This window comes from Lutjanus erythropterus, chromosome 11 (genome assembly GCF_056507025.1).
Source record: "Lutjanus erythropterus isolate fLutEry1 chromosome 11, fLutEry1.hap2, whole genome shotgun sequence".
Lineage (NCBI taxonomy): Eukaryota > Metazoa > Chordata > Actinopteri > Lutjaniformes > Lutjanidae > Lutjanus > Lutjanus erythropterus.
In genome coordinates this window covers 8,072,501-8,084,796 of record NC_139327.1, presented here as the reverse complement: position 1 = coordinate 8,084,796, position 12,296 = coordinate 8,072,501, and the positions used below count along the sequence as shown (strand labels likewise).

The following is a 12,296-nucleotide window of genomic DNA, read 5'->3' as shown; positions in this document are numbered from 1 at the left end:
TTGTTTGGTTCCATTCATAACGGTGGGAACGCACTCACTAACAGAGAATCATCTTGTCAGTCAGTCTTTCGGTCTTTTCTCATTTTGTCCAGTTTGGCGCAGAACGAAGCCTAATCAGGAAATCATAGCAGACAGTTGTTCGGTAATGAGGCTGAGTGAAATCGTAACAACACTATCAGTTACCAGAAGTGTAATAAGTTGCAAAGTAACACCCCTGGCGCCCTGCACCTACCTTGACACATTGAGGAGCTCTAAAAGTGGAGCTGCAGTGATTAGCAGACCGAAAGAAAATGAGTTGCCAACTATTTTGATTATTGACGAATCATTCCTATCATTTTTTTTTTTAAAGGAAATGTCATTCCAGCTTCTTAAATGTGAGGATTTGCTGCTCTACTGACAGTAAATGAAGAGTCTTTAGCTTTTGGACTAATGGTTGGACAACACCACAATTTTTTTTTGCCATTTTATAGACTGTGGGGTCCCAAACTCTTTCCTGTAACAGACCCCCACAACAGATGTACATTAGACAATGGACCCTTAACTTGATGGGGACTATTTTCTAAAGGAATCTGCTGAGTATTTTTTTTTAGGTTTGAAGACAGTTAAGTCTTCAGAATCAATCAATAATCAAACTGGGATCACTATTAATTACAATCAATCAGAGCGACAAGCCCTGTTCCTCCCTTTGTTGTTCCAAATTCCAAAACAATGTGGAAAATGTTCAAATCTTCTGTTCCTTCTTGTGCTCGGGACCCACCACAACCAACTCAAAGACCCCCACTGGTCCCTGGAGCCCAGTTTGAAACCCTCTGGATTAAATGACTAAATGTAAAAAACAATCAGCAGATTAATCGATAATGAAAATAACCGTTAGCTGCAGGTCTTTCTAACAGAGAGCATGTGAGTTTGGGTCCGTCGTACCTGCCCCGCGGCAGCTCTCCCTCCTCTCTCCGCCAGCGGACGGTCGGGGTCGGGTCTCCGTGCACCTCGCAGAAGAAGTCCACCGTATCGTCTGCCAGCACCACCTGGTTCACCGGCTGTTTGGTGAACACTGGCCTCTCTGAAATTAGACAGAGACAAAGAATGCAGGGAGGATTAAAAATGCTGGCGCTGCTACTTCCTAATTGCACATTTGCCAGAAGACTGGACTCATCTGGGACAGATCGGCCAAATTCAGACACAGCTCTTGGTGTAAAATCCTACCTTTAGTTTAAATTCAATCAGGAAATCTTACAACATATAGAAAACCAGAGAGAGACAGGAAAAGGTACAAGATAGAGGAAGTGAAAAGGAATCAAAGAAAGGAGAAATGGAGCAGAAGAAGAGCAGGAGGTGAAGGGTTGGGAGGTTTAAGCATGTTGTGGGAAAACTGATGGCCACTGCATTGCACCAGAGCTCACTTTGAGTCTGAATATTTGATCTGAGCCTCAACCGAGCCCCAGAGATTTCTCACCGAATGGCTACCAGGGTAAAAACAGTCCCTGATCAACACCTAGAAACTGATGATAAATCTTTATTAACACATTATTATTAGAAATATTCATCAGAAATTAGATTAAACCACCTCTTCAGGGGGGTTATAATGTTGCAGCAGCAGGGTGTGATATAATAAGAATAAATCAAACAAGGAAATAATCCGCAAAAACTAAAAACCAAATCACTACAACTAAAATATGTTAATGTTACCAAATAAAATAAGAAGGCAGATTTTGCATCATCATTAATAGAGTTATAAGGCTGATGCAGGTGTATATTGAGTTACTCAGGTGGAAGAATCAATACACCAGAGACATATGCCCACAGAGATAAATATGCACTGTAAGCTCTTATCATAATAGCCGAGAAATTAGTGCAGATGTGCACTGGCTATTATCTTGCAAATTTCACAGATGGCAGTAACATTAAATATAATAAAGGAAAGTGACAGGCCATGTATTTTCTGGAGCCATAAATTGATAAATTAGGTGTTACACACTGGGTTAAGGTTTACTGTTGCACCACAATGTGCAGAGGGAGCAGCATCTGGGTGGTGGTGGTGAAGAAGAGGAGGAGGAGGAGGAGGAGGAGAAGGAGGGTTTTTTTTTTTTGGTGGGACTGAAAAGAAAATATCAATCTTCTATCTGTTTCCTGGGATCAATACGCGCTTTGAGAACGCTTGTTCTGCCGCTGCGCTGAGAGCAAAGCAGGGAATCAGAGAGGAGGGAAGAAGCGGAGGGGTCAAGAGAGCAAAGCAAAGGGCAGCTGGGAGAGAAACATTCATCTTCTGCAACAGCATCAGCTGAGAAAAGAAAGGCAGCCCAGGAGAAAATAAATCACAGTTTACTATATAACCTCAGCCATTAGTTTTTCAAGACACGGATCCCGTGCAAATTCACAAATGACCACGCTTGCATAGAGATTTATAATGTTATAACGAATCGCAGTAGAAGTAGAAGCACAGATACTTGAGTAAAAAAAGACTGATAAAAATAGAAGTACTGATTCGATTTATTGACTACAACTTGTTATGTGTTTTTAGCCTTGTTACATCTTATATGTTGTTTTTCGTCTTTTTAGCTTTATTATGTCTTTTTCATCTTCTTACATCTTTTTCATAATTTTTGTCTTGTTTGGTGTTTTAAGTCTTGTTACGTTTTTTTGAGTCTTGTTACGTCTTTCATCATTTTTCATCTTGTTATGTTGTTTTTCATCTTAAAACATGGTTTTGTCTCGTTACATCTTTTTTGTTTTGTTACGTCTTCTTTTTCTTGCAACATCATTCACGTTGCTTTTTTGTCTTGGTACTTCTTTTTTGTCTTGTTATGTCTTCGACATTGTTTTTCATCTTGGTACTTTTTTCATTTTTTTTATAGAATTTGTTTGTGATATGCACAGAGGAATCGTGTTTTCTATGTGTTATTTTTTCATCCATTCCAGTTGAGATCCATTGTGTGTAGGCAGCACAAAATAATTGATATTTCTTCTCAAATGTTTTAAAACAAAAGTAACAAGCCTGTTTTTACACCTGTAAGTAGAAAGTACAAATATTTGTGTTAAAATGTAGGGAGTAAAAGTAAAAATTTGTTAGAAAAATAAATCGTGAAGTAAAGTACAGATCTTCTTAAGTACTTTAATAAAGTATTTATACTGAGTTACTTCCCACTTCTGACAACATCAGATTACTATAATTCCCCTATGGTTAATTTCCCACACATTACATGTATGTTAACTAAAATTCAATGAGCAACAGTAAAAAATGACTCACCAAACACCACCAGTTCAGCAGGATCACTGTCTTTCTCTCCGACCATGTTGGTTCCAACGCACACGTACATGCCAGCATCACTTTTCCTGGTGTTGGAAATCATCAACTTGCCTCCTCGGATCTGAGAATGACAGGCAGAGGGAGGAGAAGAGGGGGAGAGGTACAAGGATATGAGCACGTAAGGTTAGGAGGAGGAGGAGGAGGATGATGAGGGTGAGGAAGATGAGGAGGAGGAGGAGAGGGTGAGTAGAGGAGGTGGTGGAGGAGGGGGAAAGAAAGAAGACAAATGGAAAGAGGTTGGAAACAGGATATTGAGGCATGTTAGTCAAGAGAGGAGCCAATCCGTCATCTTCAGTATGTGTCATGACAGATGGCTGCTCCGCTAGTTCTTACACTGTTTGACAATGGGTCTAGCTCCAGGCCAATCGCCATAGAAACATCTTCCACTGCTCAGTTTGTAGTAAATAGCTGCACTGATTGATACTGGTATGTAAATTGCACACATACACGCTTCCAAATAACAAGTTTACATGTCTAATTTGATTTTATTCCAGAGTTTCTAGAAGGTGCTGCTCTGCTGAACACCTTCAAAGGATTCAATTAAACAACAATCAATGCACTTCAATAGCAATGATGCTTTTCAATCATCAACAGTGATGAAAGTGGATTGATTCTTAATCAGGGGCTTCTCATCAATAAGTAAAACTCCAAATGATTGATTGGTCAGTTGATGACGAGAAAGAAAAATCTCTTGAAAACTCTTGAAAAATTAAGCAAATTAACTTGTGTGGTCCTACGTCACGTCACATGGGATAACGTTTTCAGAAAGGCTTAGGAAAAAAGAATTTTGACGCTAAAACACAGAACTTAGACAAAAAAAACTGATTGCTTGGATCTGAATACATAAAGAACACTACATGGAAGCTACAGACTGATATAAAAGCCCAAAAGAAAACTAACCAAATAATGGACCAGGCCTTTAATTTCATGAAACTTCACCTTATGTAAGAAATAAAATTATAAATATAAAAAAAGCGGCCTACTTACAGTGATCCTCTCATCTCGGTCGTTGACCCGGATGTTGTTTCTCTTCCAAGAGATGGTGGGTTCAGGATGGCCTCTGGGGGGGATGCACTCCATGACAGCTGGCTCACCTGCTGCTACCACCACGTCACTAGGCGTCTGACGGAAGTCGTCTCTCAGAACTGGGGAAAAGAGGGAAGGAGCAGAGGTACGATTAGACTACGGGTAAACTTCTTCGTTGATGATACAAACTTTTATATCTCTTTGCATACATGCAATTCTGCTAACTTTCTGCTAACATGTAGCCTGTTGGTGATATTTTCCTTCATCTAATTAGACATACACAGAGCCCTGTTGACTTTGTCTTGTTACTTGGGTTTCAAACAAAATGAGCATCCAACTGGTGGAAATAAAAAATAGGATACTTTGTCACCGTTTGGTTCAGCTGAATAACACAAAGCATGGCAGGACGTTGTTGTTTATACAGTATGACTGAATTTAACATGGTGTGCCCATGTCCCTAAGGTCTTCATTGACTCGCTGTCGAGTGTGCGGCATCACAGTACATCAATAATGAAAGCGCTTGTAGCGAACACACACACACAGTGGATGAATTATTCAATCTGACCCGCACACACTCCCTTGGCAAATACACTAGCATAAATCCAATGGATATTTGGTCAAGAAAACAAGTCACTATTCAAACAAGTAAATCAGATAAATCAACATTTTCAACTGCATGGATCAAACCTAATCAAAAAAGTAATTCCCCATCTTTTTGCTCTCCTGGAGTCTAATAATAAAACATGAGAGATCTGTCTTGGAGTCAGCCCACCTCCATTACTTCCAAATTTATCCCTCTCTAGTCAACCTCTTGTGCCTGTTACCTCAAGGCATTGGGATTTTTCTTTCTCATTTCAGTCTCTAGAGCCCTGCGACCTCTCAGATTGCAGGTGTGGAGGATGGTTTTGTAGTCTGGGATGATGTACTGACAACACCGGTCTACCAGGAAGAGGCCAAAGCCATGCAGGCCCGCAGGCTATAGAGCAATGACATGCTTACTATGGAATTCCTATCTGGTCAGAATTCCCCCAAAAAAGCCACAATAACTGATCTGAGAAGCAGAACCTCTCAAAATCCCCTTTCACATCACAATATCTTCCGTGCATTTATTAAAAAACTTCCAAAGTTACATACTAACTCCTTCAAAATAGCACTTGGACTGTATCAAATTTTTTCCCTCAAATCTTCCACAAATTTATCTTTGAAGCTACGAGTATAGATGTAAGATTTGGACATCAAGGAGCTGGCAGATGATTAATTGATGCAGGAGGATAGCTTGGCTTATTTGCATATACAGTATTATGGAAATCTCAATGATGATATCAATAAGTTATATCAATATAATGACATTCCACTCAACCGCAGCGCTGCTGAGGCTGTCATAATGATGAGCAGAGAGAAATCAGTCACCTTAAAAACTGCAAGTCATGTCAGAAAGCGGTGTCCTTATTTACACTCTGCAAACACTTTTGAACTTCGCTTTAAATTAAAAAGTCTGTCACGTTTATCACCTCTGTGAAAAAGCACAAAGTAGGGAATATAGTTATGTTACATTAAATAACATTTTTGTTGTAAAGCTTGATAGAATTAATTTGCAGAAGGAGACGAATGACCATACAATTCTTCAATAATTACTCAACTCCTGATTCAATCAAACACATTCAGCATTATTTCCTCTCTCAGGTTGAATTGAAATGTCTGCACATTCAAGACCACAGGGGTGGAAATTACCTAATTTATGTGAGTGCATTTTCCAAGCACTTGCTCTTTTCTGAGTCGACTTCCACCAAACATTTAGCATTATTTCTGGCCTTTCAGGTTGGACTGTAATGCATTAACAGTAGATTTACACATTCGATGCCAGGGGTGAAAATTACCTTAATAGGTAAGTACACTTTTTACTGTGATTGAGCACTTTCACTTGCCTGAGTCAGTAAATCTACTTTTACTACCGAACCACTAAAATAATAAGTTAAAATATGCTCAAATTACAGCCTACATTGAGAGGTTATGGTCCAACCATGAGGCTATAACATTAATATTTCATTTGGTCCTCATTGGGAATCTTTATAAAAGCCCTTCATTAAGAATAAGATGGTCACTACATTCAAGAACATCACTGGATTGTCAGATGGATTGATGGATAGGGTGCACTACTGTAGTGTTAATCAAATCAGTCTGTACTTCTAAGGTAAAGTACAGTTCAAGTAAATTAATTTTTACATGAGTAATATGTATTATAAGTGAGTTAACAGTACACTTTCTCAGGGTTCCTACACATGTTCCAAAGTCAAAGTCAAGCACTTTTCAAAGATTTTCAAGGTGCATTTTAAAGGTTGGTTGGATTTAATCTGGCTGAGACAATATTTTATTTCTTTATCTAAAAAGCAAACTGTTCAGACTTCTAATGAATGTGATGCAATTACAATTTCAAGCACTTTTCAAACCTTGAAAACATTACAATGCTGTACTATTGCTCTTTCCAACTCTATTCAGCCCTGAGTGAAAAAAAAGACCACTACCCTTGTAAGTCCCTGTAAAACTTGATTTATTATTCAACATGCTGTCCTTTTGAAATGTGTCTTTGTTAAAATTCACAAGTGTTTTGCTTACATTTGCCCAGAGAATTAAGAGAATACAGAGTAGTTTTCAAAGCTCTGTTAATAATCCCATACTCACACACTTGATATGTGAAGCCTAGAGGACTAAATAAGCAAACAGAATAAAATATATGGTTTGTTATTGCAATGGAATATGAAAGTGTAACACTTCTGGATGCTCAAAGTCATCATCCATCGGAACAAGTGGCTAAAATAAACATTTACTCGTCTCCTGTATATTTTATGTATACATATATGTCTTTACACATGGGGGGGGGGTGCAGGTGTGTGTCCACATGTGTGAGAAACAGCACCAGTGTTGCTGTAAATGTCACAAGGCAGCAGGGGTGGGTCACCGCCTCATCTGATTAATGACACACCTCCCCTAACGACAGCAGCGACAGGCCAACAAAGCCCCAGGACATTACCATTATCATCACCATCCATATATCTATCTGTCCGTCCATCCATCCATCCAGATGAGCTCGCTTACACTTGGAATTCTCACATTTCCTTATCTGAAATACCTGGGCTCGTGTGGAAAATGCATTGTCTCTCAATGTCAGACTGTACGCCGCGAAGGCTCATTTCTCTTGTTGTCAAGATAGCGTGGCGTCCTCTTTGAATTAGGGCGAGCGTGGGTGTGAACGTGAGGAGATAAATCAGCCGGTTTTGTTTGTAATCAAGGTCATGAAAGATGGGCACGGCAGTGTTTAAGGAGAAAGGAGGGTATTTTTCATTTCCTCATTAGCTAACGTAGCCTGTTTGCTGTTACCCTGATAAAGCACAGGTCTCCGCCATTCATGGAGGGCTCCTGAGCCACTATGTTGCTGTCTTTTTTATCTGTTTCTCTCCGAGGGATCAAATTGCCACTTATGGCTTTAGTTGGACCCATATCCTGATGGCCAATTACTTAGCAACAGAGCATTTGGGGCTCTCCAAAGCCCACTGGCCCCTCCAATCCTGGAATAATATGCCCGACCACACCCCTGACCTTATCTGTACCTGCTGCCGACGTTTCTCCCAATCACTATTCACGGCAGATTACAAAATCCTGACTAAATTGTTCAGGAGCCTGTCCCATCACGTAAAGTGAGGAGGGAAATAGGACAGGTTCGCTGCACCCGGGGTCTGAATTACCATGCGGCGGGGTTAAAGGACTGCTGCGATGACCTGTCACACACCATTTTGAGATCGTGGCTCCAGGGGCCCCTGATCTTTCCCCATTCTGCCTTCCAAACTCTCCAGATCTGAGCAGAAAGAGGGTGTCTAGAAGTTTATTAGGCACTGGCAATTACCCATGAGGCCCTTTGGGGCCCATATTAAGTGGCTGCACTTTGACCCTTTCTTTTAACCCCTTCAACAAAGCTGGAGTAATCCCCACCAGTGGGCCTGAGCGGTGCGCTTTAATCAGAGTGCAGACACACCGTAACGCACACAGGGTGAGAGATAAGGAGCGCAAGTGCATATATTTGAAATATAGATGCCTGATTGGAAATGAAACCCTGAGAACTGGCAGTGTAATATACATGCGTCTGATACTAGACGATAAGACAACATATACCATAACACATTATGGATTTGTCTACCAGCAGAGATTTTTGTTATGTCTGTGTTCCAGTATCTATATCCTTAGAAGCCCTTGTTGCATTAGACAGTTTTGTGCAATGTTTTGGCAATATTTACAGGATTTTTGCATCAACTTAATGAAACTGATTTGTATTAAATTTACTGTGTTCGCCAAAACTGATTTCACATCTCATATACATATATTTGATGCCCATGTCTATAATGCATTATAATGCATTATAAACACACACACACACACACACACACACACACACACACACACACACACACACACACACACATAGTGGCTTATAACCACCTTGTAATGTATTGTGTTTGTCTGTACCTCAGAAATTTTATAGCTTTACTTCAAGCACCCAGTGAGAACTTAAAGTAAGTTATGATCATATTATAATGCATTATGACACTGATTGTAATGCATTATAAAATGGCTATAATGTATTACAAATATGAGAATTATAATACACTATGATCCTTGAAAAAATCTCAGGGAGTGTCCAGCAGTTATTAAGTATTATGATACTTGACCATATAAGTCATTAATGTCCTGTGATTGTTAAATCATCATGAATAATAATAATAATAATAATTAGTGCATAACTCATTATAAGTATGTTTATAATGTATTATAATGCATTACAGGCATAAGCATCATAGAAAGTGTCTCCAATGTTACATATATCATAATTTCATCATCCACCCCTAAACAAAATCAAAGTCTTGACAATAATCAGACTCAGATCTCTGAGGATTTTATTTTGACTGCGTGCATCAGATTGTTGTCAGTCTGCATCTTTACACAATGACTTAACACATTCATCGCACAACAACAAATGACACCCATCTGCATGCAGCATTTATCAGCTTGCGATGTACATTGATGGATGTGCCAACTGCGAATTAGACCGAATCATTACGAACATTAAAACCTTATCTATTCTGTGTCCAACAAAGTGTGTTATTGTATGGAAGTAATATTTGTCTGTGAACGCTAAGACTTGTGTGATTTACCTCATGTGCAAAGTATCAGGACCCGGCTGTATATCAGGGCATGATTTGAGCATTTAATTGGACATAAAAAACACCTTTGGGGCGAGCCCAGGCTCACTTTTAATTAAATGGCTTTATCGCTGTCATTAATGTTCCGAAGGCTGCATGTGCGTGACAGCACCCCCTCAAGAATAAATATTCAGACGACGGAGGGGGAATGACAGATAGTCCCTTGGCTGGCAGAGCAAAGAGAGGGATGGAGGGAGGGAGGGGAGTCAAGAAAAGCATTCTCAGGTTCAGGCTCTGTTGTGGCGGATTGATCTGGTCATCTGTCCATCCCGGCGTGAAGCAATCTGCTCTGCCGTGAACTAGAGGTGTCATGATTCTCCAAACCTGTGATTCTATTTGACTTTCAATTTTAAAGTCATAATTCAATCAGATTTTTCAATTTAAACTTTTTGTTTTAGCACTGACTGCAATTTGTTGGACCCTTGAGTCTGGATTTATAAAGATCAAAAGATCATCAGTTTTATGCCCTGTCATTTATGTGTCAAATTCTTCTTTGAAAAGTCTATATGTTATTAAGTGTGATGTCATGGCTGGTGAGCTATGCTGTGTTTTCTTTACAGTCTTGTTTTTCTCTTCTGACAAATGCTGGATACTGCAAGTAGACAGAGGAGGAGAGAAAAATGAAATGCTGGGGGAATCGCAGATTCAGATTTCAGTCGATGATGATGTCCTGTCTTGTTTTGCCCACAACTCAAAGATATTCAGCTTACTGTTTGAGAGGAGAAAAGAAACCAGAAAATATTCACATTTAAGACGTTGAAATCAGAGAATTTTACTTTTCTTTTCTCAGAAAATTATTCAAATCAATCATTAAAATAGTTGGCAACTAATTTAACAAGCAATTAGTAATTGATTAGGCCTACATTCTCATTCAATTTGTAAACAGTTTATTGTTAGATATTTGTAATGGTTTGTTAATGGTTAATGATCCGTTTGTAAACTGTCTATAAACATGATTTGGATTATGAAGTTTCAGCTGATGATTACAAAGCCTTACGTACATAATTTACCTAAGTGAGCTTGATAGTTTCCTCAACCTGACCAAGTAGTTTTTGTACCTTACTTTAAATAAAAGCCTACCTGGATGTTGCATATTTATTATTCCTAACAAGACCATGCAGCTTTACACGAACAAAAGTGATGCTAGAGAGGTACCTGTAGCGTCATAGTTTGAAGCGTAGGGCCACTGACCAAACTGTCATATTTGAGGAGCTGGGATTGAGAATGTGTTGTCTATAAACATTATTTGGCTTGCTACAAAGCTAAAACTGCTGTTTATAACACTTTAGAAGTGTTTAAATTAAGGTTTATAAAGTATATATAAACATTATTTGAATGGTCATTACAAAGTTAAAACTGTTAACTAAAGTTTAATTAACTATCAATTTACGATTAATAAAGATGGTTAGTCTAACCACTGCAGCTCTAGCGACAACACTCGTGTGAACACACATAAAAAAATGATGTTTTTGCTCTTTGGCCCACGTACGTCCATCATTTTTATCCCTTTATCAAGCCGGCTTAGATGCACACATTAGCGTCCTCTCTGTTGTCTCTATAGGTGTAGCCTGTTCCCCAAGGCAATATCTGCCCAGGCCCTTGGGCCCAACAGGGGCCCCCCATCACAAGCCATCTTCCATCAGCCACTCTCATTATCCAGAGTGGACCCCCTCCGATCCCTATCAACCATTACACCATGATGAAACAGCCTGGACAGGATATTGGGGTGTGTGTGTGTGTCTGTGTGTGTGTTTGTGTTTTCAGTGGTGATGGGAGGGGTTTGGAGAGGATGGAGGGGGGTCTCACAGTTGGAGACAGATGTCCGTGCTGCTTCTAAGCACCCGCCGCCTCCCCACCACACCCAATACAAACACAGACACTCGGGCAGATACGCTGCACGGCAGCTGTAGCAGCAAATACAGCAAAACGCTGTCTGCATCCAATATGACCAGCTCAGTGCAATATACAGACTGACTGAGATTGTGACTCCCCTGCGGCGTACCAACACACACACGCACACCGACGCACACGCTGTCAAGAAGCCTTTACCATTTCTTTATCAACATTTTCTGACGGCTGACCTGAAATGTCCCTCAGTTGTAAAAAACGACTTGCTTTAAAGAGTAATTCCATTTTTCTCATGGTGCACCGCTGTCGTTTGGCTCTTTGGCCTGAGAGTATTTTATGGCCTTGAGTAAATGACATAACATGCTTTGGTCCTCTGGAAATGCTCATATGGCCAACAGCGAAATTGAGACGGCGCTAAAGCTAAATGAATGGGAATCACAGCGACAGGGCATTTCAATTACTCCGTCCATGAGTCCAGAAGGGTCACCTTCTCAGCCCAATCGTTACCGCCCAGCCTACGCCGCACTTCGAGCGCACAATCACACACACATAACCTGTTCATCAATGTCCAAAGCATTTTTCCCCTCAAATTTACTCCCTCCATTTTCTTTTGTCCCTCAGCGCATTGGCTGACGAAGCCATTTAGGCCGCTGTCGCTGCTGCTGCTTAGACCTGTCAGCTAAGTCCATTTAGCAGCCGCAACAGCTGCGACCCCACCCACCCAATCCCCCACCACCACCACCACCCTCGCCCGGAGCCCTCCTGCCCACGCTGCCACCACCAAACCTGGGCTGATGGGTGAAAAGCAGCTGGTCCCATGAGCCACGATGACAAGAGCATGAAAAATGATTTCCATGGATAGCTGTAAA

At 40.3% G+C, this 12,296-nt stretch overlaps 1 protein-coding gene across 1 annotated transcript in view; it reads right to left on the bottom strand.

Annotated features, from left to right (window-relative positions):
* Positions 1 to 12,296, bottom strand: part of robo3 (roundabout, axon guidance receptor, homolog 3 (Drosophila)) — a 234,745-nt gene that overhangs the window by 62,643 nt on the left and 159,806 nt on the right. The window contains exons 3-5 of the mRNA XM_084730686.1: positions 4,292 to 4,449; positions 3,245 to 3,365; positions 922 to 1,060 (exon numbers count right to left, since the gene is read on the bottom strand). Of these exons, the coding sequence (XP_084586812.1) occupies positions 922 to 1,060; positions 3,245 to 3,365; positions 4,292 to 4,449 (418 nt within the window). The remainder of the gene's footprint in view (positions 1 to 921; positions 1,061 to 3,244; positions 3,366 to 4,291; positions 4,450 to 12,296) is intronic.